Source organism: Ahaetulla prasina, chromosome 3 (genome assembly GCF_028640845.1).
Source record: "Ahaetulla prasina isolate Xishuangbanna chromosome 3, ASM2864084v1, whole genome shotgun sequence".
NCBI classification, from domain to species: Eukaryota; Metazoa; Chordata; class Lepidosauria; order Squamata; family Colubridae; genus Ahaetulla; species Ahaetulla prasina.
Window position 1 is genome coordinate 90,857,985 of NC_080541.1, and position 26,043 is coordinate 90,884,027.

The following is a 26,043-nucleotide window of genomic DNA, read 5'->3' on the forward strand; positions in this document are numbered from 1 at the left end:
CCTATTAATGAACCAATCATTTCCTTGACTTTTTTCTTGCTTTTTACATGTTGAAAGAAGCTCTTTTTTCCCCCCTATTATCTTTAACTTTTGTGCAAGCCTTAGCTCATTTTGGTCCTTAGCTTTCCTGACTTGATGTTTGCAGGTTGAGGCTATTTGCTGATATTCTGCCTTAGTTATGTGCTCCTCTTTCCACTTTTTATACATGCCCTTTTTTGTGTTTAAGTTTATCAGAGTTTTCTGTGGAGCCATGCTAGTTTCTTTTAACATCTCTTATTTTTCTTCTTCATTGTAATTTTGCAAGGCTGGGCTTTTATAATCTTACTTTTCAAAATTTCCCAAGTTTCTTAGGTTGTTTTTCCTTTGAGGATTCTCATCAATGGAATCCTTCTCAAATTCTCTCTAAATTTATTGAAATCAGCTGTCTTGAAGTCCAAGATTTTAGTTTGACTTTTTACTCAAAAAAAGTAATGATTGTTATGGATTCATTGTGGGTAAAATTGTAAAAAGAGACAAGAAATTCAGAACTGCGGTTTAAAATCAACAGGTGGATCCTAGAAAGGTAGAAGCTCGGTGAGTATTTTAAAGCTTAAATTTTATATGCTCTCATTTGAGTCACATATGTTTTGGCCTCCACATATATTATTAGACTAAAATAGAATTTAAATATGTGAGATTGCTATTGTAACTTAATTGGAACACCATTCCTATGCCATTCTCTTTGGGGAAAAGAAACATACCGGTAGAAGGATATGATGGAGGTTAACAGCATTATGAATTTTGTTGAGGGAAAGAAATGTTTCTTCTCTTATAATATCCTCTGGAAGTTGCAGTAATTTTTCACTGACAACATGTAGAAAAGATCTTGCACTCCATCTTGAAATGACCTCACCCAGATGAGAAAATTAAAGTAGTCCACCTCATTGTCTGCCTAGGGAACTTTCCATCTGAAGGAATTATCTTTAATCTCCTCAGGGAGAGATGAAATCTGCTCACAGAAAGCTAAGAAGAAATTTACAGCATAGTTTTGAGAAGGGCAGGAGTATATATCTCCACAACCCAAAATGGAAAGGAACTGCAAACATCTCTCACTTTTTGTAACTGAGCTACTTACTTCATAAAAAATAATAATAATTGTATTATAGACTAATTTTCATGACAGTACCTTCATACTGAAAAGAAAAGTGGTACTGGCATATAATAAATGAAATTTATTATAATTTTCACTGTTAATACAGGCCACAGTGGAATTTGAGGATTTTTTTGGGCCCAAATGGAATTCAGACCACAACAAAAGCTAGTCTCCTAAAATTGTCTCTTTGTATCCCCTCTAAATCCAACTCAAGTGCAAAATTACATTATGTTGATTTTAACATTTTAAAAACATAAGAAAACAAAGTGAAAATAAACCTGATGTCTATGGAATGTAGGACATATCTGCTGTTATATTTTATCTTTTGGAAAGCATGCTAAATTAGTCCTCATTACTGGTTGAATCCTGAGTAGCTATCAACACAGGTCATAGGCATTTGAATTTATCATTTTAAGTAAATGATAAATGGTATTAAATTATAAAATTACCATTTGACTTTATCATTACCATCATCATAAACCACTAATGGAAAAGGAACACGTGACATAAAATTTGGGCTTGAAATTTGTTGACATTAAATTAAATCACAATCTCAACTGCAAACGTGGCTGGAATGAAAATATAGCTTTAGCACAACTAGCATCAGAATTAAAATAGAAATGATCATGGTAAAGTTGGTGTTTGGACAAATAAGAAGAAAAAAATTATAGGTAGAGACAGATTAAAAAAAAAGAGATTATGATATAGTCATTGTTGACACCTGGAATTGCCTAAACCAGTGATGGCTAACCTTTTTGCCATCGCGTGCCAGGAAGGGGGCAGGGAGGTCAAGTGTGTGTGTGCCCACACCCATAATTTTATGTGCCCCACCCCTGTGCATGTATGTGCAACCCCACCCCCACCCCATTTCCCCCACTCCTGGCACATGATTGCCCGGTAGGCCAGTTTTTATCTCTCACCTGGCCCCAGAGCCTTTCTAGAATAGAATAGAATAGAACAGAACAGAACAGAACAGAACAGAACAGAACAGAACAGAACAGAACAGAACAGAATAGAATAGAATAGAATAGAATAGAATAGAATAGAATTTATTGGCCAAGTGTGGTTGGACACACAAGGAATTTGTCTTGGTGCATATGCTCTCAGTGTACATAAAAGAAAAGATACCTTCATCAAGGTACAACATTTAACATTTACAACACAAATGATGGTCATAGGGTATAATTTAACATTTTAAAACATAAGAAAACAAAACAGTAAAATAATAAAATAAAATAAAATGAGATAAAATAAAATAATAAAATAAAATATAAAATAAAATAATAAAATAAAATAAAATATAAAATAAAAAAATAAAATAAAATAATAAAATAAAATAAAATAATAAAATAAAATAAAATAATAAAATAATAAAATAAAATAAATAATAAAATAATAAAATTAAATTAAATAAAATAAAATAATAAAATAAAATAAAATAAAATAAAATAAAATAAAATAATAAAATAAAATAAAATAAAATAAAATAAAATAATAAAATAAAATAAAATAAAATAAAATAAAATAAAATAATAAAATAAAATAAAATAAATAAAATAATAAAATAAAATAAAATAAAATAAATAAAATAAAATAATAAAATAAAATAAAATAAAATAAAATAACATAACATAACATAACATAAAATAAAATAAAATAAAATAAATTAAAATAATAAAATAAAATAAAATAAAATAAAATAAAATAAATAAAATAAAATAAAACACTACAATAATAATAATTGTATTAGAGACTAATTTTCATGACAGTACCTTCATACTGAAAGGAAAAGTGGTACTGGCATATAATAAATGAAATTTATTATAATTTTCACTGTTAATACAGGCCACAGTGGAATTTGAGGATTTTTTTGGGCCCAAATGGAATTCAGACCACAACAAAAGCTAGTCTCCTAAAATTGTCTCTTTGTATCCCCTCTAAATCCAACTCAAGTGCAAAATTACATTATGTTGATTTTAACATTTTAAAAACATAAGAAAACAAAGTGAAAATAAACCTGATGTCTATGGAATGTAGGACATATCTGCTGTTATATTTTTATTTACATGTTATTTTTCGACGTAGTCACGCAAATAACCTCATGCCTCCTAGTTCTTTCTGACCTGCGCGGTTCAGTTCTGGTGAGTTTTGAGCTGGTCGGAGGGGCTGTTTTCTCCTCCCAGCTCTTTCTCTAGGCCAACGGGCCCTGGATTATTGCAGACTTTTTCTTGGCCATCCGCCTTGGATTAATTTTTGAATTTTCCTGCTGTTCCCTCGGGAACCTGATGGCGCCGCTGGAACTCTGGGACCTCAGCTAAGTCTTGCGCCTCCCGGTCATTGTCAGCTGTGGGTTCAAATTGGTATTGGTCATATCTGTCTCGCTTTGGTTCGGTTTGATCAGTTATTCGCTTCCTTATCTGATCTATGTGGCGCCCACACTCGGTTGTCTTGTAGCTCTACCAAATACGATTTTGGGCCGGTTGTCTTTATGATTTGTCCTGCAGCCAACTAGGGCCGCCCCCATAGTTTGGGCCCACACCGGTCGCCTATGCCCATTTCCTTGTTTTTCTAGTTCCCCTTGTAACCCTCTGGTGTGTAATGGGGATTCAAACGGTCAAGTGGGCACCGGAGTTTCCGCCCCATCAACAATTCGCTGGGCTTCTGCCTGTAGCCGTGCTTGGGGTTCTGTGCTGAACGGCCAGAAAGAAATCTATCTTTGTTTGCCAGTCACCTGGCTTGAGCCTGACACGCCTCCTTAGCGCCCGGACGGAACGCCTGCAAGGCCATTCGACGCAGGGTGGAAAGGCGCAGAGAGGGCATGTCGGATGCCCTCCTCTGCCAGGTATTCTTCAAACTGGGCTGCCGTGAATTGCGGCTCATTGTCGGACACCAGAGTGTCCGCAACCCGTGAGTTGCGAATAGATGGCGAGGGCTGCGATTACTGCTCGGCCGTAGTGGATTTCATGAGTATGATCTCCAACCATTTAGAGAATGCATCCACAACCACTAGGAACGTTTGGCCGTGGAAAGGGCCAGCAAAATCAATGTGGATTCTTGACCAGGGCCCTTGGGGCTTTTCCCATTCCTGACTGGGGCTGTTGGGGGTAGAGGTCTGACTCTTGGCAAGCCTGGCATTTCCCTACCCTCTCAGCAATCTCTGCCCATGAGTGGCCACCACACATAGCTTCTAGCTAACCCTTCATCCTTACGATCCCTGGGTGACCTCGTGGAGGAGGTCCAATACCTTTCCCTTAATTTATCAGGAATTATTACACGATCACCCCATAACAGGCACCCCTTGAGCCGAGAGCTCATCACGCTTTTTAACAAATTCTTGAACTGCTTGCCCGCGCAGCGGCCACCCTCTCTGTACCCAACCGAGTACAGTCCTTAACACAATGTCCGGTATGATGCCCGAGCCACTTCCTTAGATGTGACTGGGCCAGAGTCCAAAGAGTCAATAAGTAGGATGGGCGTCCCGGTGGGGTCTTCGATCGCCCTGGTAGTGGGCATCGGCTTAACGCGCCTGCATGCCCCACTTCTTTTCCTGGTCGATGCTGCAGCTTGTACGAATAAGCTGCCAAGAATATAGTCCATCGGGTCAGGCGTGGCGAAAGTGCCACAGGCGTTGGGTCGCCAGCCAGTATCCTAGTAGCGGTCTGTGGTCAGTCACGATTTCAAAATCCGCCCAAAGACATATTCGTGGAATTTTTAACCCCTGACACAATGGCTAGTGCTTCTTTATCTAATTGGCTGTAGTTCCTCTCTGGGAGGACATCGTTCTAGAGTAAAAGCTATAGGGGCTTCTGTGCCGCTTTGGAAGTCTATGGCTGAGTACAGCCCCACCCCATAAGGGAGGCATCGCAAACCAGCACTAGGGTAATGAGTTGTGATATTGGATGAGCAGGCTATCACTTGAGAGCAGGTTCTTTACTGCTTCAAAAGCCCTATTTTCCGACTTTCCCCAAGACCAAACAGTATTTTTTCCTAAGAGCCTATGCAGCGGTTCCGCAACGGTTGCTTTGTTCTTTAAAAAGACCGCGTAAAAATTCACCAACCCCAGGAATGCCTGCAGCTCTGCTTTGTTTTTGGGCGCTGGAGCCTTCCTAATTGCCTTGACCTTGCTCTCAGTAGGGTGAATTCCTTTCTTGTCTATCCGGTAGCCCAAGAAATCGACGGATTCGACCCCTATCTGGCATTTGTTTGCCTTGACTTTTAATCCGGCTGTCCGGAAAATGCCCAAAACCTTTCTTAACCGCTCCCCCAATTCCTCTATGTTTTCCCCTGAAATTAGGACATCATCGAAGTAGGGGACTACCCCTGGGAGCCCCTGCAGTAGTCGTTCCATTAGGTTTTGGAACAGCCCTGGTGCCACACTGACCCCAAATTGCAATCGGGTGCACTTGAAGGCCCCCCTGTGCGTTACAATCGTTTGGGCTTCGGCTGTGCGGGCGTCTCACGGGCAGTTGTTGGTAGGCTTGGGCCAAGTCTAACTTTGCAAAGACTTGCCCTTGCCCCAAAGAGTGCAATAAGTGTTGCACCACGGAACCGGTAAGCGCTTTTCTGTAAGGCTTTGTTAAGCGTCGCCTTGTAGTCAGCGCAAATTCTAATTGACCCGTCCGGCTTTATTGGGGTGACGATTGGCGCCTCCCACTTTGCGTGATCGACTGGCACCAAAATCCCTGATTTATGAGCTTATCTAGCTCCTTATCGATTTTGGTTTTAGGGCAAAGGACTCTCCTCGCCTTAAGCCTAATGGGGGCTACCTGGGGTCTAAGTTGAAGGAAATAGGGGTCCCCTTGTACTTGCCCAGGCAGTCCTTGAAGACATCTTGAACTCGTTAAAGAGAATGTCTTTCAGGTTACAGTCACTTCTGTAGATGCCAGTCACTCCCATGCCCAGGGCACGAAACCAGTCTAGTCCCAACAGACTGGGCAGGGTCCTTCGACGATCGTGATGGGCAGGGTCTTCTTGTGTGGACCGTACTCGACTCGGACGGAGGTGGTCCCTCGAACAGGGATGCGATTCCCTGGTAGTCGTGGACTCGTAGCCGTTGTGCTTGCAGGTGGCGCTCGCGACGGACGGCAGCGACTTCGCCAAAGTGTCCCAGGACATGATGGTGATCGCTGATCCGTGTCTACTTCAAGCCGGCACCGTACTCCCTCTATTTTTGGTTTGGTGAAGATCTTCTTCTCCACTTTGGTTGGTAGCGGCCTATGACCACAGTTGTTTGGTTGAATCCGCGCCTTTTTGTTTGAGCCAATCGCGGTCGCCTTGCCGATTCCGCGCCTGATTGGCCGATTTGAATTTTCGGCGGAAGGTTGGGCGCTCGACAAACTTGAGCTAGGTGCCCTTTCTTCCCACACCGCCGACATGTCGCGTCCTTAAACTTGCAGCGTTGGCGCTGGTGTTGACCACCGCAGCTTCCGCATTCGTCTCTGTCCCTTAAAAGATACCTTCATCAAGGTACAACATTTAACATTTACAACACAAATGATGGTCATAGGGTATAATTTAACACTTAATGATAAACAACAAAAGTTACAGTCATACAGTCATAAGTGGAAAGAGATTGGTGATGGGAATGATGAGAAGATTAATAGTAGTGTAGATTTAGTAAATAGTTTGACAGTGTTGAGGGAATTATTTGTTTAGCAGAGTGATGGCCTTTGGGAAAAAACTGTTCTTGTGTCTAATTGTTCTGGTGTGCAGTGCTCTATAGCGTCGTTTTGAGGGAAGGAATTGAAACAGTTTATGTCCAGGATGTGAGGGATCTGTAAATATTTTCACAGCCCTCTTCTTGATTCGTGCAGTATACAGGTCCTCAATGGTTGAGGAGTCCTCTAGGAGTCTGGGGAGTGAAAACCACTTTCCCCACCCCCCTGGAAGTCCATCGGAGGCCGAAAACGGCCCATTTTGCCAACTTCCAGTGGGACCAGAAGGCCCATTTTTTGTGTTGTCCCCAGCCTCCAGGACCTCTCTAGGAGTCTGGGGATGGCAAAAATGCCCCCCCAGAGGTCCTCCGGATGCCAGAAATGGCCCATTTTCCAACTTCTGGTAGGGGGGTAGGGAAGGGGGGTAGGGAAGGCCGTTTTTGCCCTCCTGAAACCTAGAGAGGCTTTGGAGCCAGGTGAGAGAGAAAAAAACAGGCCTTCCTCACAACCCCCTGAGGCCCTCCAGTGGCTGGAAACAGCCTGTTTCCTTACTTCTGGTGGGCCCAGAAGGCCTGAAAATCAGCTAGCCAGTGCGTACATGCACGCCGGAGCTGAGCTCGCGTGCTGACTTATATGGCTACACATGCCACCTGTGGCACGTGTGCCATAGATTCACCATCACGGGCCTAGACAGTACCTGCACTTTTCTTGGGAAGATTTCAAAACTGTCATTTTCTCCTTCCTAAGGCTGAGGCATAGTGAATAGCCCAAGGACATTGCTGGCTTTTTGTCTAAGATGGAATTCACAGTCTCCTGTTTCTTACCTGATGTCTTAATCACTACACCAATTTATATATAAGATTATCAGTACTTGAAACTAAAAAAAAAAAGTCTATGTGGACTCATCTGATTGGTTTTTGATTTGTCAGTAGTATCTGTGGATACAAACCCTCATGCATTACTGAATAATGTTAGGCACATGATACACATGATTGCTATTTAATAGGTGTTGTGTTATGGTTGCATATTTGATTGAGCTATTAAAAATTGGTGTTACTGAGACTTTCATACCACTTCAGATAAATTGTTTTTTCACTGCAGGCTATTCACACTTTAGAGATGTCAGTCACTAAGTATGCAGTAAATGTTGGTAGAAAAATTAAGAGGGTTAATTATGCTAACAATTTATATGAGAAGAGCACATCTTCCTTCACCTGTCGTTATCACCTTCTATAGAAGGACTATTGAAAGCATCCTGTCATACTGTGTTACTGTGTGGTTTGAAAGTCTTACTGTTTCAGACAGGAAGGCTGTGCAGAGAGTGGTGAGGATGGCATAGATGATTATTGGAAGTTCTTTCCCTTTTATCCAGGACATAGCTTGACCAGGGTCCATGGTATTGTCAGGAACACTACACATCCTTTTTAATGACTGGTGTTGTTGTTGTTTTTTGGGTTTTTTTGTTACCTTCATGGAAGAGGCTTCATGGTATCCAAAGCAAGACAACTAGATTCTGCAATAGCTTTGTACCATATAGTATCAACCTTGTTAACACTCAAGACTCTTTTTTCTGCTTTGTATTCAAATGAAATAATTATTCTCTCTCCATCTCTCTCTCTCTCTGTGTCTGTGTGTGTGTGTGTGTGTGTGTGTTTATACTTTACAACTTTTATTTTTTATTTACAACTATGCCTAATATATAAAGTTTTTTCATGTACAGTAGTAATCTCCTAAGATACCATATATGTTTTTCGTGAAAACTAGTCCAATTTATAATAATTTCCTCCAGATCTTTGTTGTTTTGTATAACTGTCTCTGATGGTTTCAGTTTTAATGTACCAGATGCAAACTATTTCTGTACTTTAAACAACTCTGATATCTGCTTCTTCGTTCAATCATAAACATTCAAATTCAGAAGAAAGATGCAGTGAGAATATTTCTTGGGAAACACTACAAATTGAAGTGGTGCCCTTTGGCTTAAAAGAATAGGTAACCCATAATGCTAGGTACTTCTGTGTGCCATCAATTCCAGAATCATCATTTCATACTCCAATTACTCAAGCCATAGAACCATCAGAGGAATTACACTTTAAGTCACTTGCTGACTGCAGTGGCCTAGAGGTGGACCTCTTGTTTCACAATCAGGAGGTTGTGAGTTCAATGCTAGATAGAGGCCAATGGTGAAATCCAGATATTTTTACTACTGGTTCTGTAGGTGTGGCGTGGTGTGACTTGGTCGGCGTGGCTTGGTGGGAGTGGCAGGAGAAGGATACTGCAAAATCCCCATTTCCTCCCCACTCCTGGGGGAAGAATATTGCAAAATCTCCATTCCCACCCCACTCTGGGGCCAGCCAGAGATGGTATTTGCCGGTTCTCTGAACTACTCAAATTTTCCACAACCAGTTCTCCAGAACCGGTCAGGACCTGCTGGATTTCACCCCTGGTAGAGGCAGATGTAGGGTCTCCTGCTTGGGCAGGGGGTTGGACTAGATCATCTGCAAAGTCCCTTCCAAGTTCCAACTCTGTTAATCTGTTATCAGTTGTTTGCTAAATAGTGTATGATATTGGGATTTGTTCTTCTTTAGCTCCCCCATAGAAATAACAGGTTTGGCATTTATCTGAACACCACATTGTTCATTTTTTTCTATACTAAAATATTACTAATGTTCTCATAAGAAAATGACAATAGTTCATACTAAATACATTCAGGGGTCCATTTTGTTGTTATGAAAAAAGGAAAAAAAAGCCTTCCCCAGGCCATTTCAGACAAGTTTAATTGCATATCTCAACTCATTTGGGATCCTCCACTTTAGGGCAGTGGTTTTGCTCTTTTCTGAAGCTAAAACTCAATTATGCCATTCTCTCTCAAGGGAGTTTAAAGCAGCTTCATCCATAATGATATTTAGGCAAGCAGCAAAAAGCATTTCTTTGCTTCACTTGGCTTTGAATGACTTTTAATATAAGATTGGTTTAATTCCTGTTGTTTTTATTAGTTGCTTCTATTAATTTTTAATTGGTTTTTTATATTGTTATTGTGGAATACAAAATAACTTTTCAGTTGTACCCTCTCATTCCATCTCTAGGGTACTAATGGTGGCCGATACAACTGCAGCATTCTTCAATTAATTCAAAAGACCTTGCAGTTGATGACAATGTTGATTATTTTCCTGAAAGTGCAGACAGTCATAACTAAACCCATATTCCAACTGAGTTAGGAATGATGCCCAAACAATCCTCCTTTGTGCCCAATAAATAGGAGTGTATAATTAGCAACATCTTTAAAAGTGAATTGTCTCTAAGTTTAGTGCCTGAAAACATTTGCTATACACCTTTGGTCATTTTTACTGCAATCTCTTCTGGATGGTTGTAGATATTGCCCAATCTAGCTACAATCTTTAAACTATCTTACTGTTTTCAGCTGTGGGGAAAATGTTGTCCATTGGTGAAATAAAGATCTCCAATCTGCTTCATATGAAAATGGGAGAATTGTTCTATGTTATATTTTTTATTTATCCTTATATTGCAAAGTTTCTTGGTCTGTAACCAAGCTAGGTACAGAACTTTCTTAAGGCCATCTAATGGTTTGGAAATGTCTTTCCAAACAAATGTGTAAATAAATTCACTTTTTTAAACAATGCCATAGCTAATGTCCATTTCCCATTTTGTCATCATGATTTCCCTAAATGGTTAAATGTTCTGTACCTGAATAGTTTCAAAGAGATTGTTTTAAACATATTGCAACCTATTGCCACATAAATGATGTATTTTATTAGTCACACTTTTTAAAAACAGATTCTTAAAGCAGCCGCTTAATATTGAAGGAAAACAACTGCAATTAGAATTTAGCCTTCAGTCCGGAACTTGGTCTTGATTCAGACAGAGATTCTGTATCAACTCCTTCCAAATTGTTTTTTTTGTGTGTGTGTGTGTGACAACATACCATAATTGCTATTGGGTCCTCAACTAGATCTTGAACACATTCTGAATCAAAACCATCTATCTGGTAAATAGATAAATAGATAAATAGATAGATAGATAGATAGATAGATAGATAGATAGATAGATAGATAGATAGATAGACGGACAGAGGATCCCGTTACTTATTTTTATTAAAGTATAAATGTCATTCCTCCAATGGCTTTATATCAACACAATTTTTTCCTTTAATTTCATTTTTTTTTCTTCTTCTTGTTATTCAGGCACTTCTGTCATTCAAGTAACAGCGACTGATGCTGATGACTCCAACTATGGCAACAGTGCCAAAATTATATATAGTATCCTCCAGGGTCAGCCATATTTCTCAGTGGATCCAGACACAGGTTAGAATATCCATTGACTTGCTTTGTTCTGGTTATCTGAATTTTGCATTGTTCCAGTGATGTATAGGAACTGACAGCTTTAATGAGTTTTTCAATCTTTTGCACCTTTTGTTTTGAATGATTTATTCAAATACTGTTATACATGCCTGTTCAACTGGAATGTTGACTGTTAATTTCAAGATATGGGGTGGAATATTGTTGGGCAAAAAATTGTTATTGTCTCTTCTTGGCTTGGGGACGGAGGTAAGCAAATTGAAATATTTTTCATGGTGTTTTTTCTGGAACAATAGTTTGTCAACTTTGAGACTTCAGCAAATGCCAGCCTTATCAGTCAGTTTAGCTGGCTGTGGAAATCATCTCTTAGATAAGCCAAACTGAAAACTTTCCATGAACTACAGGAGAGCAGCTGATTCATCAACCTGGTCATCTGGCATAATTTGCAAATAGTTTACATGAGCATGGTGAATGCGAAGCTGCAACTGCTGGAGGAATTAAGTTGCGTGAGTTGCAGGACATTTTGAAATAGCTAATGTGCCACAAAAGACCAAAACAAAACAAAACAAAGTCTTCAGCCCCCACATAACCCAGTTCTAAGCCTGGTCACTTAAAAATGTAAAACTGCTTTATACATAATGATGTTTGTGGGGAACAAAGTAAGAGAAGTTTGAGTAATAGCAGTCTTGCCTTTCACACTGTGAATTTGTGCATTGCTCAGTCAGCATAAAAATAATGAAAAAGATAATGGGGAGAAGGATAGAACTAGGTGGATAAACATGTTGTCTCTTTCCTTATCATCTCAAGTCCCATATTTTATTTTCACCCTGAAAATTAACAATGATCTAGGAAGGAATTGTTTGCATGCAACAAGGACAACAGTACAATGATAAATTGATAAGTTGGATTGTGCCATTACAGTCTGCAAATGGTTATTGCCACATTTCCTCTCCTCTATGTAATATATAGTACATTAGAATAGTTCTCTTTTCTCATGTGATAGCTTAATATTTACATACAGGATTGATTTAGAAAGTGTTTTTATATATTGAAATGATACATCTGCTTCATAGATAGATCGTACTTCTCTGGGATTTTGGAGAAGATTGTAAATACCTACTATATTTTTCAGAGTATAAGATGCATCTTTTTTCCCCAAAAAAGAGGGTGAAAATCTGGGTGCGTCTTATACTCCGATGTAGCCTCACCCAGCTTCTCAAACGGAGTTTTCAGAGGCAGAAAAAAAAGCAAAAAAAGCAAAAAAAAAAAGTAATGCACAGAGCTCACAACCAAGGAACCTGCTGTTAAAATTCATATCTGGGAACAGCTGATCGGGGATATTCCTGGAGGCTGATCCACCTGCCAATCAGCTTTTTTCTTATTTTCCTCCCCAAAAATTAAGGTGTATCTTATATTCCAGTGAGTCTTATACTCTGAAAAATTCAGTACATTATGTCCTCTAAGATTTGCTTTAAAATCTCTCTCTCTCTCCCTCTCCCTCTCCCTCTCCCCCCGCCCACCATCTCTCTTACTTACTGTCTCTCTCATACATAAGCACACCTTTTATTCTAACATATGTAGCCATTTTAGCCTGTTTTCTGTTTTGCTAGAAAGATAATTACATTGATTTTTAATGCCAGGCTAAATAGGACTCCCCTATTTTTTTCTCACTGTAACATTAAGCTGCACAAATACTCTTTTTTTCATATTTTCTTTTGCCTCTATTCTCTATTTTTCCCCACAAGGTATAATCAAGACTGCTTTGCCAGATATGAGCCGAGAAAATCGAGAGCAGTACCAAGTGGTCATCCAAGCCAAGGATATGGGAGGCCAAATGGGTGGATTATCAGGAACCACCACGGTGAACATCACCCTGACTGATGTCAATGACAATCCACCTCGATTCCCTCAGAGTATGAGATATTTAATAATTCTGTTATCTTCAAAAAGTCACTATATTCATTCACCATCTGTGACAGCATTGCAAGTGAATTGCTACTGTAACGTCGTAGCAGAATATGTATATTTGTCTAAAAAAAATATCTTGCTTTAAACTAAAGCTTTCAAATTGGGGTATTTTAGTCATATGGGATTGAACAACCTGAAATGCTAAAAACACAATAATCTTTTCTACTTGTTGGTGTAGTGAGTGCTATAAAATAGAGATGAATTCTCAGCTCCACTTGGTTATGCCTGGTTTGAGATTTTCTCTATTAGTGACCTGAAATCGAATGGGAATGTTCCTATTTTCTCAGGTAGCAAAAAGGCTTTATGCAATTGTGCTTGATGTTTTAAATGTCTTCCAACCCATTTTGTACCTCAAGGGCCCCAATTAATTAGACAGTTTCATGAATTAATCAAGCAGAATGGATGTTAGAAGTGATGATGTTAGAAAATCTTCTCCAGTTTCCAAAAGAGTTAGGGGTAACAGTGTATTTGAAACTGCCACTCATAAAAGCTAGACATATTGAGAGACGACTTCCGGTGTCCGGTGGCAACGGACGTCTGGAAGGCTTCTCCTGCCTCCAGTGTCCGAATCCGGCCGCCGCCGAGGCCCTTAGGGGCCAGGTGTTCCGAAAAGGACACCTGCCGCACGGACGGCTCGCCAGGGGTCCCCCAGCCGATATACAGGACTGGGGGGACCGATGCTGGCGCGCCCTAGGCTCGGCGGGGTTCGGAGGCCACAGGCCGCGGCCATTACTTTGGTCGTCGCCTGGGCCGCTGTGCCCGGTGACACCGGGGCTTTGGATTTATAATTGCAGCAGCCTGGTGGTGAACAGGGAACGGAGAAGAATTGAGGAATGAAGAAGGAAGGAATATCGGCAACGTGACTGGAGTACTCCGAGTGCGGGGGTTTTCTCCCCTGCGACTGGAAGGAGTACTGAATCACTTTGGAGAGAGGAGAACTTAAAATAACAAGATTACCGGTTTTGTGGAGCTCTGGAGAGAAGAGGTGATGGAGAAATTTAGGAGGGAGGGTTTGAGGCCCCCCCTCCCTCTGGGGAACAATGGTGGCGTCCAGCTTCCGCCTTCACTATGAGAATCTTGATGACATCACTTCCCCTCGGCTTCCTGGTTGATTAACTGTACTCTGGACTCGTTGCTCCTGTGAGTGCCCCCTGGTGGATCCGGAGGAAATTATAAGGATACTGTGCTTGCCTGAGGATTTTGAAAAATTTTTTTTAAATGGCAAAAGGTCAGAGACCAACTGCTGGAGAAATGGAGAATTCTGGAAAAGTTATCTAATATGGACAAGAAACTGGATGAAATAAGAGCAGAAATTGTGACTATCCAAAAGGATTTAAAGGATACTCAACAAGTCTCAGCAGAAAATAAGCAGAAAGTGGAAGGTCTGAGGGTGAGATGCGGGCAGTGCAGAAAGAGGAGGCGACAAGCAATGCTGTGCTTGGACTACAGATGGATAAAATGTCTTATTTCCTTAGGTTTCAAAATTTGGAAGAAGTGGACCAAGAAGACTTGAGAGATGTTGTGACTAAACTGTTGGGAGAATTTCTTGGGAGAGGTGTTGATTTTATGAATTGGGATGTGGATCGAGTTTATAGAGTTAATTCACAATATGCACGCACGCATGCAGTTCCTAGAGAGGTTCATGTCAAATTTGTGAAAAGAGAGACGAGAGATGAAATTCTTAGAAAACATAGGAGTGGGGCACTGACTTATAGGGGCAGGGAGATAGCCATTCTGAGGCAGATTCCCAGACAGGTACGTGAAATGAGAAAGAAATATTACTTTTATCAAGCAAATTGTACCAGAAGGAGTGGGCTTCAGATGGCTGATGCCAGAGGGATTGATGATTTTCCGGGAGGGCATTACGAAAAAATTAGTACAATTATGGAGGCTGCGCCTCGTGGAGGAACACAAAGCCTCCTGGATTTAGATGACCCAGGAATTGAAGAAGGGAGGTTATAGACCATGGGGGAGGCTGCCGCTGTTGCGGCCCTGGAGTTGGGTCAGGCTGAACCCAGAGTTCTGAGATCCAAAACTAGGAAGTGACAAAGATATTTGGTATTGTGTTGGTTTTCCTTATTCTCTTTCGTATGATATTCTGATTATTCTTGACCCTTCCTTATTGTGTATGTAAGATTGAAACTTAGCTACTCCGTATCACCTGCTTGCCATATGGCTGTTGTATGTGTTTAAAATTTTGAGTAAAATTCTTATCATGTATAAGAAAAATGAAAATTTACCATACCTGATATGTATTTGCATAAATCTTTTTTGACCAATAAAAACTTTTTATATAAAAAAAAAAAAAAAGCTAGACATATTATCTAATGTGGTCAAGGAACAACCAACACAACTAACCTTGATAAAAATTATCTTTTTTTTTCCTAGTTCATCATCCATTCTTATCACAGGCTCAATGTATATAAATTCATGTGCTAAATAAACAAAACTAAATGTAGGCAGTCAACTAATCATAGTATCATATAGAAAATAGAACAGTCATGAATGAATGGGACAACAATGTGTTGCCCTTTGCTGTTTGCTGCATCAAAGAAACTTGCAGGAATAATTATGAATGATGGAAATTATCACTTATATTCCACAGGTTTCAATACTAATAGATTATAGGTAGTCCTCAATTTATGACCTAAATTGATCCCAGAATTATGGCTGTAAGTCATGGCAGTTATTAAGTCAGGTGCCTACATTTAGATTTCCACACTGAGGTCATTATCACAGGGTGGGGAAGGCCCCAGGAGGTCTGGCACAGGCCCACTCTGCACCACCTCCCCAGCTCATACATGGTTAACAGGGTCTCCCCAATCCTCTAAAACACCCCTCACATTGTTTCCCACTCCACTGGTTCCACACACTTTGGCCTCTCCCCCCATCATGCCTCACTCCACTGATGTTTCCTGAATATCACTTCTCTCAAGAGGAAGCATCCAAAGCACTGCTCAGTGCTTTATATAGCACTGCTCTATACAGAAGCTATTTGGTAGCATCCCAGAAGCAGGCACAGTTCTCTAGTTCTTCTGGAGAATAAAATCACTAAACTGGAGTTAGATGACAGCTCGACCAATCCAATAAGGTGACTGAGGCTAGAATGGGATAACTCACCATGGCCAACTCACCACGGCCAACTCACCACAGGAAAACTCGGTTTGGGAAAATTCAACAAAAACATTACATTAATTTGGATGGAACCATGTCCAATAATAATAAAAAAAAAGTCAATCCAGAAATATAAGAGTTACAATCATTTTGATGAAAACATGTTCATTAATAATAAAAGTACCTCAATGAAAGATGCTTTTTCAAGAGGCAACTGGACTTTCTGTTTTTCTTTGAAGACATTTCGCTTTGCCATCCAAGAAGATTCTTCAACTCTGACTGGATGGTGGGAATGGAAGGATTTATATTCCTTGCAGACAGTTGGTCACTTGCATTCTTTTAGAGAGTTATTGAGACCACTTGGAGATTTGACTGTATCCTCAGGATCACCTGAGTAGTGCAAATGGGTGTGGAGCCTTCTTGGAACTGCTGAAAGGACTGAGTTGTAGAGTTGTGCTTTCTGCACGATGTATCCATCCTGTCTTCCTTCACATGTGTAGGCTGTGGGTATGAGTCTGTGTTGTCTGCATTTCAAACTGAAGGCTGCAGTTTTTCCTGGAAATCAATGCTTTTTCCTTTGGGACAACCATGACCTGGATAACTGAGAATCTCCATAGACATTTAGTTAGGAACTTTGGGGTGAACATCCTTCAAATGGTGTGGGAATATGAACAGATTTCCAGAAGAAATTGCAGACTACAGGACCATCTGCATCCCAGTTTGAGATGCAGACAACACAGACTCATCCCCAACAGACTGTGCCTGTATCCAACAGTGAAGGGACACAGAACTTCTCTGCCCAATATAATCTATTTTTCTGGATTACTGATCAAGTGCTATGAATTCCTATATGGATTTATTATTGTTTACCATCTAATTTTCAATTCTTTAAAAAAAAATCAAAAATGTTGGTTTTCTATATGTTTACAGGATTTTCCATAGAAAACATTGTTGGGAAAGCCAACCCTTTTTTGTAGTTATTTTTACAATCATGGTTTTCATAATAATATCCATCTTCCTTCGTTCCAAGGCCATGGCCTTGCAAAGCGTAAGTGGTTACATTGCTTCCTGTACCTAGAAACAAGGTCAAAATTACTGCAGTTGAGCTATAGGACAGGCTGCATAGCAATGTGATTCCAAACTGCTACATACCGCGGAGCATTCTGTCCACTAATTCTAGTCTGAGTTCATTTTTTATAACACTTGTGTAATATGTGTATTGATTTTCATTCATCACTTGGGTAAGAGGTCTACTTAAGATGCAGGGATGTGATAGGATAATCAATCAAACAAGCTGCTGAACTCAGAGTAAGGTGATATGCTGTAAAATATATGCTACTTGGTGGCAATATCATAATGAGAACGAAAGCATCATAATGGAAGAAGAAGTGTTTGGTAATGATTTTTCCGCTCTTATTATTTTCTAAAGAACTCATGTGGACAAAATCATACAAGACCAAACAGTAAACCTTCTTCAGAATGAGGTATTTTAATTACCATCTGCTTTAATGTATTTGCAATTGGTCAACAAATAAATTAAAAAAACCTGTACTGTAAAATTAGCATAATATTAAGAAATATTGAATCCCGTCACTTAGAGCTACCATATTTGGGCTGCAAATAGTCAAGAGAACTACTAGATTGGAGCAAAGAGGAACAGAAAATGATTACTGCCTTTTAATGGCTGTCTAGACTTTTGCAGCCCAGATAAAATTGCCTTAACTAAATTTTCATGCATTAAATGGCAGAGATATTTCTGAAGACAACTAAGACCAACAATTGTCAAGGTTCCATATGTTACATCATATCAATCTGTCAAACAAAATTCTGGGACCTGCAAAGATAGAAACAAAATTTTGTTTTTGGTTTTTTTGAGGAAGTACATAACTTAATTTCACACTGTCTTGAATCAGTTCCTCTACATCAACGGGTCAGATAACTATAATGTAGTTGAAACCACTTCTTGTTTTTAAATAACACCTTGTTTTAATTACCACCTCTGCCCTAGATGAAAAATAATGGCTTATGTGAGAATAAATTGGAGGATAAAAATAGTGGTGGGTGAGGAATTAAATATTAGCGTATACAAAACATCCACAATTATATTTGAATCAGTCAGATTCACTCAATTAGGCAAATCAATCTTGATTCAATAATCTCTTCTTCTCCCCCCTTCCTCTCCCCCCCCCAAATGTGTATGTGAATGTGGTCAAAAATATATTTTCTGAATCAGTTTTTTTTTTAAATTTGCATTTTTATTTTATTTTTTTTTTTATAAAAAAGTTTTATTTTTACAATCTTATCAAATAATTCATCCAATGTACAGTTATATACAATTAGTCGGGCCTGTCCAGTCACCACCCCCCTTTTTAACCTTCTTCCCTCTTCTACCTTCTTTTACTTTCCAAACCTTCCTCTCCTTCTCTTATCTACCTCCTCTCCTCCTCCACCCTACACTCTTCTCCTCTTCTACCCCTCTTCCTTCCTCTTCTCCTCTTCCTACCTCCTACTCTCTCTTTTTCCTCCCACCATTCTAAAATGGCAACTGGTCAGACCGACCCTACATTAATTATATTTATACATCTTCAATAATCCCTGTACATTAACCATCACTCCATCACTAACCTCAACCCCCAATTCCTTCCCTTTACCCCACCCCCACCCCGACTTCCCAGAACAAAATGCAGGGTATCAAAACTAACAATCATAATCTAAAATAATTCCTAAATTATAATCTCCAGTCTCTCACGCTTATTCACTCTCAATTCCCTCTCCTTCAAAAATATATCTAATACAAATTATTCCTAAATTTACTCATATGCTATTTGATATTTTTTATCTGATACTTATTTTGAATATAATCAATCCACATTTTCCATTCTAAAATATATTTTTCTTGTGTATAGTCTTTCAAGTAAGCAGAAATTTTGCCATTTCTGCCAGATTTGATACTTTAAGAGTCCATTCTTCAATTGTAGGTAATTCTTCTTCTTCCAATATTGAGCAATCAAAAGTCTTGCGGCTGTTATTAAGTTCAGAATCAATTTAGTCTCTATAGCTGTACAATCCATAATTATTCCTAGTAAAAGAACTGCGGGTAAACTTAATCTTCTTTTCAAAATATTCTGCATGATCCACCATACTTTAATCCAAAATGCTTTAACTTTTTGCAAGTCCACCATATATGATAATAAGTAGCATCTTCACAATCACATCTCCAGCATTTAGCCTGTACATTAGGATACATACATGACAATTTTTGGGGTCTAAATGCCATCTATAAAACATCTTATAAAATTTTCTCTCATATTTTGCGCTTGTGTAAATTTAACATTCCTCACCCAAATTCTTTCCCAAGTTTCCAACATTATTGGTTGCTGAAAATTTTGTGCCCACTTAATCATACAATCCTTAACCAAATCAGTCTCTGAATCTATTTCTACTAATACATTATACAACCTCTTAATATGCTGTTGACCTTGATCTCTCATTTGTTTTAACAAATTATCCTCAATTTGCTTAACACCTATTTTTTGATCTAATTTCCATCTAGCTTGTAGTTGTCCATATTGGAACCATGTATAATTTTTCCCTTCTTCCCCCATCTTTTCTCTAGATTTTAATTGTAACTCCCCCTTTTCCATACAAAGAAGTTCTTTATAAGTAACTACCTCCATCTTTTGATATATATTTATATTTTCTATCATGTGTCTCGGGTTTGCCCATATTGGAATCTTTCCATCTAATTTGTATTGATATTTCCTCCAAACCCTCAATAATGCATTTCTAATTATATTATTTTTAAATATTTTATCAACTTTCTTATCATATAATAAATAGGCATGCCACCCATATAACAAACCATAACCTTCTATATTCAGAACTCTTTCCTCAGTTAAATTAATCCAATCAGTAATTAATGATAAAACAACTGCTTCATAATACAATTTTAAATTAGGCATTTTAAGACCCCCCCCCTTTCCCTTATATCCTGCATTATTTTTAATTTTATTCTTGGTTTTTTGCCCATCCATACAAATTTACTAATCCCCTTTTGCCATTCCTGTAATTTAATATCATTCTTAAACACCGGTATCATTTGAAACAAAACAAAAACCTGGGCAAAACATTCATTTTATAGCCGCTATTCTTCCCAGCAAAGATAGTTGTAACTTCTTCCAACTCTCCATTTCTTTCCATACCTTCTGCCACAATACCTCATAATTATTTTTGTATAATTTAACATTTGAAGCTGTAATATATATTCCTAAATATTTAACCTTTCTAACAATTTCAAAACCTGAAGTTCTTTCTAACTCTTCTTTTTGTTGTATATTCATATTTTTAGTTATCATCTTTGTCTTTTGCTGATTCACCTTAAATCCAGATACTTTACCATACTGACCAATTATATCTTTTAAACCAGTTACTGAGTATATTGGTTGAGATACAGTAACAACCAGGTCATCTGCAAAAGCTCTTAATCTATAATCTTGATGTTTAACTCTAATTCCCTTTATTCGATCGGAACCACGTATGTTATTCAGAAGAATTTCTAAAGTTAAAATAAAAAGTAATGGGGACAAGGGACATCCCTGTCTCGTCCCTTTCTCAATTTTAAAAGTTTCTGTTAACCCACCATTTACTATTATTTGTGCTGTTTGCTTCTGATATATTGCTTTAATTGCACGAATAAAATAATCCCCAAATTGCATTTTTTCTATTACTTTAAACAAAAACTGCCAATCCAATCTATCAAAAGCTTTTTCAGCATCCAAAAAAAGGAATGCCGCTGATACTTGGTTGTTTCGTTCCAAATATTCAAGTAAATTTACGATTTGCCTCACATTATATCTCATCTGCCTACCCTTAATAAATCCTGACTGATCATTATGAATTATTTGATTCATCACTGGCATTAATCTATTAGCCAATATCTTGGTAAATATCTTGTAATCAGTATTTAAAAGTGATATAGGCCTATAATTCTCTGCTTTAATACCATCTCGATCTTCCTTCGGTATTAACGAAATAAAGGCTGTCCTCCATGAAGGGGGAACATCTCCTCCCATTTGAATTTTATTAAATAACTCTTTAAGTGGTTCAACCATCTCATTTTGTAAATTTTTATAATAAACAGCTGTTAAACCATCTGTTCCTGGTGCTTTACCGATTTTAAGTTGTTTAATTGCTAAGAAAATTTCCTCTGAAGTAATTAATTGATTCAATTCTTCTCTTTGATTTTCTGTAAGCTCACAAATATTTTGTTGTTGTAAATATCTTTCTATCTCTGTATCATCAACCATATCCCTAGAATATAACTTACTATAATACTCTAAAAATGCTTTTTTAATCAAGTTCTTTTGATAAACTTCCTTACCCTATATTCTATTTTATCAATCGTTCGTGATTTCTGTTTTTTCCTTATTAAATAGGCAAGCCATCTTCCTGGCTTATTGGCATTATTAAACGTATTATGTTTTACATATTGTAAATTAATTGCTACTTGATCTGCCATCAACATATTAAACTGACCTCTCAATATATTTATTGATTCTTTTATTTTACTATTTCCTGGGCTATTTATCAATAATTGTTCTTTCTTTTAATTTCCTCTTCCAGTTCCTTTTTCTTTTCTGCAATTTATTTTTGTATTTAATATTCATTTGTATAAGATTTCCTCTCATATAAGCCTTACTGAGTCCCAAATCATCTCTATAGATGTCTCTTTTTCATATTCATAATAAAAATTCTTTCATTTGTTTTTACATTCATTTACATTTTGTTCATATTTAAACAAATTCTCATTCAACCTCTATGATCTCCTAGCCTCCTTTTCCCGATCAAATTCAATCCAAACTGGACTATGATCAGATAAAGTTCTTGAACAAATCTGCCTTCTTCACTCTAGAATACAAATCATTAGTAATCAAAATAAAATCAATCCTCGAAAATGATTGGTGCCTATCAGAAAAGAAGGTAAAATCCTCTCTTCTGTATTATGTTCTCTCCAAATATCTCTTAATTCCAAGTCCTCCATCATTTCAAAAAGCCTTTGGTAATTTCGCCCGCTTGATATCTTCCTTAAACTTTTTGTCTTTTGAGTATCCAACACACCATTCCAATCACCCATTAATATATATGATTTATAATCCCAAAATACTATTCTTTTATGTAAAACTTGAAAAATTTTCTTGTTGTTGATTTGGAGCATAAACTCCTATTAATAATGTCTTCTTTCCTCCAACAAGAGTTCAATAGCAATATATCTTCCTTGCTTATTCACCTCAATTAATTTTGCTGATATATCCTTCTTTATATATATAACTAAACCATTTTTTTTCTCCAAAGAGGAGGCAACAAAATGTACTCCCAGTTTTGAATTTATCAAATATTTCTGGTCTAAAGATCTAATATGTGTTTCTTGTAAACAAGTAATGTCATTTTCAAATTGTTTCAAATAGTGAAATACTTTCCTTCTCTTCTGCGGTGAATTCAAACCATTAACATTCCAAGATAATAGTTTAATTGCCATTATCGGCCAAAGGAAACTTTTGGAACACTAGCCAAATCACATTTTGCTTTAGGCCTTGCTCCTCCCACTGTTTCCGTTGTAGTAGTTGCCAGTTGTTGTTGTGCCTTCATCTCTTGTTCCTTGCGTTTAGCAGCAGCTCTTGTCAGCCTTTGTTCTTTTGAATCTGGACCCGTCATAGGTATTTCCAACACTTGTAATAAATCTTCTTCCATCGCACAATCTGTTCTTGAACCTGCTTCACTTCTCTTTCCTTCACTTCAGTCTCCTTCTTCTAGCATCCAGTGGAGAAAGACTTCCAACTTTAATGCCTCAACATAAAATTCTCTGCTTTTCCAACTGTATTGAGACGATGTACTTTCCCTGCATAATATACTATTATACCAGTTGGAATATCCCATCTATATTCAATCTGACGTTTTTTAAGTTCATTCACCAGGAAGGCAAATTCCTTTCTAGCTCTTAACATTTTTGGTGGAATTTCCTTTAATATTAAAATATCCTGACCAGCAATCTGAATCTTCTCCCCCTTATATGAGGCTTGCAAAATCTGATTTCTCACTGTTCTATTTGTAAAATAAATAACAACATCCCTTGGCAACTTTTTTTGCCTTGCTATCCAAGAATTCACACGATATATTTTATCAATTTGATAAGCCACATCTGCTGGACGAGCTGCTAATATCTCAGCAAATACTTCAGAAAAAAATTCCCTTAAATCCTCTTCTTTATTCTCTTTCAGACCACGATTCTTAGAGCAAATTCCATATTTCTGTATTGTATCAAAACTATTTCATCATCTGTTTTTCCATTTTACTTTGAAATTCAGCCATTTTATTTTCTAATTTTGAATTATGTTGCTTAATTTCTTCAACCTCCTCTTCTAATAAAATCACATTTGTTGCCAAACTTTGTACTGCAATTACAAATCCTTCTTTAACTTCTTTATTTCCCACTTGAATTTCTGATATCTGCTCTTTCATTTCAGACATCTCATCAGTTATTACTTTAAATTTTTCTTCTATAAAGCCTTTTAAGTTCTCTTGTAACGCTCTAAATTCAATGTTCTAGTCTCTGCTGTATGAGCTGGAGAGGCACCAGCTGATAAAGTTCCAGAGCCCTTTGTTACAGTAGACTTTAATTGTTTGGCTGCCATCTTCTATAAAATTATTTATTTATTTATTTCCAACTTAATATTCACTTTAAATCTTCTTAACTTCTGAGAAACACAGTCTTTTAAAGCAGTATTTAAAAATCTCCTAGATTCTATCAGCAGGCAGCAAAGAGTTAAAGCAGCAAGTAACATGCAAATTACCAACTGCAGAGGCACACGCTGAAAGTATCACTTTCGCTTTCCACTCGTTAACTTGTTAACAATTCGCCTCCATTTTCTTGCTGTTTTCAAGCTTGTTACAAAGTATCGGGGAATCGGCTTGGCTACTTGCTTAAAGTTCTCCCACTTTCGTTCTGTCCGGTATAATCCTTTATTGTCCAAAATAAATCTCGGCGTTTGGTCGTGGTGATTGGTTCCGCCAAAGCAGAAGAATCCTCGGATCTGGAGCTCTTCGGGTTGCTGGAGGGAACTTAACCCTTCAAACCCCTTTTTTCTCAGGGGCTTTAGGGAAATTCAACCTCTGCCCTCAGCTCACCACCTTCTCCTTCTCCCGAAGAAGGGGTTTTCCGAACCGCTGGACAGCAGATTTAAGCTGTCCTAGCGATTCCACATAATCCAGAGGTTGGTGATCGTAAAGATCACCGCCATCACCTACGGTGCCAAACAGGAAGTCTTAAATTTGCATTTATATCCCGCCCTTCTCCGAAGACTCAGGGCGGCTTACACTATGTTAGCAATAGTCTTCATTCTATTTGTATATTTATATACAAAGTCAACTATTGCCCCCAACAATCTGGGTCCTCATTTTACCTACCTTATAAAGGATGGAAGGCTGAGTCAATCTTGGGCCTGGTGGGACTAGAACCTGCAGTAATTGCAGGCAGCTGTGTTAATAACAGACTGTCTTACCAGTCTGAGCCACAGAGGCCCTTTTAAAAAGTTTAAAAGATGTGTGATAGTTGAGTGAACACATCATGCTGATTTGGCAATTCAATCCAAAAATACCGATCCATTATTAGATTTAAATATTGGTATACTATATGTTTTGCAGGTAATTTGATCAAATCATTTTCAAATTGAACCTTTGAATCCATTATTTTTATGGTTTTATAAAACATAGCTTCCTTCTGCCCCTTCTGGTTTTATATTGGCTTTCAAAAAAAAAAAAAAGACTTAATGCTCAATTAAATAAGCCTATGCTGCAGTATATAATACTCTGTTTATCTCTTAACCAATGAAATACTACAAGAAAAAATAGAGCAGAAAAAATGGTTGGCATCGTTATTTTTGTGTAGTCCATCTAGGTGGGAGTAAAAAAAAAAAATCCCTGAAAGCATATTATGTCATTTTACATTAACTGTGACTCTCAGGTTTCCAAAGTTAGTTACATTCATGCAAAAACAACATAATGTGGCTTTGTGTTTTGATCCGACAATTAAAGTGTTGTCCTTGCCACTTAAAATTTATCCTTGCTAATTAACTGATGACTGTATCAATATACCTGTAACTGTCTAAGCAATGTAGGAACACAATTAATAAATGCATCCTGATTTGGCAAGTCCTTTTCTCTCTTTCTTCAAGCCTTGCCTGCCTGTTGGCTAGTTATGATCCTGGATTGTCTGGGCTCCCTGCCTCAGTTTGGACTGGAGCCATTCTGAAAATGCTTCTGTTCCCTAATTTCCCTATTTGTACAGGTGTGACATTTCAAAATTGGATAGACACACATACTTCTCCCAAAACTAAATTTTCCACCAACAGAAGACATGTCCAGTGATTATTTTAGATATTAGACATTGGTTTGGAATCACTTAGGAGTTGCTGACCTTGAAATAGCGGTCAGAATGTTAGTAACAGATATAAGTGCTGACAGACTGTCAGCGATTATAGAATTTATTTTCCACACAATAGGAAAATACGTTATCTGGAGAGGATTATCATGCAGTTCCTGGTATATACAGTATATCCAGACTTCTGCTATATACTATTTTGCCAGTTAATTTCAGTGTTACTAAACTACATGGTTTGATTCCATAAGTCAGATTTTTGTGTGCCTATTACTCTCAAAATCTTCTTATTTCAGCAATACAAGATATTGCTGAAATATCACTTGGTGGCAGTGATTGACCCAAAATGAGTCAATCACTGCCAGCAGGCTTCTCCCCCCCCCCTCTCCTATTTATTCCCATCTGGAAGCAGATGAAACTCCCCCATCCTTT

The 26,043-nt window shown here is 38.0% G+C and overlaps 1 protein-coding gene across 2 annotated transcripts in view; it reads left to right on the forward strand.

Annotated features, from left to right (window-relative positions):
• CDH9 (cadherin 9) overlaps window positions 1-26,043 on the forward strand; it is a 156,624-nt gene that overhangs the window by 67,760 nt on the left and 62,821 nt on the right. The window contains exons 3-4 of one of the 2 annotated variants that reach the window (XM_058178048.1): window positions 10,986-11,105; window positions 12,845-13,012. In XM_058178048.1, the coding sequence (XP_058034031.1) occupies window positions 10,986-11,105; window positions 12,845-13,012 (288 nt within the window). The remainder of the gene's footprint in view (window positions 1-10,985; window positions 11,106-12,844; window positions 13,013-26,043) is intronic. The other variant, XM_058178049.1, reaches the window with a different exon arrangement.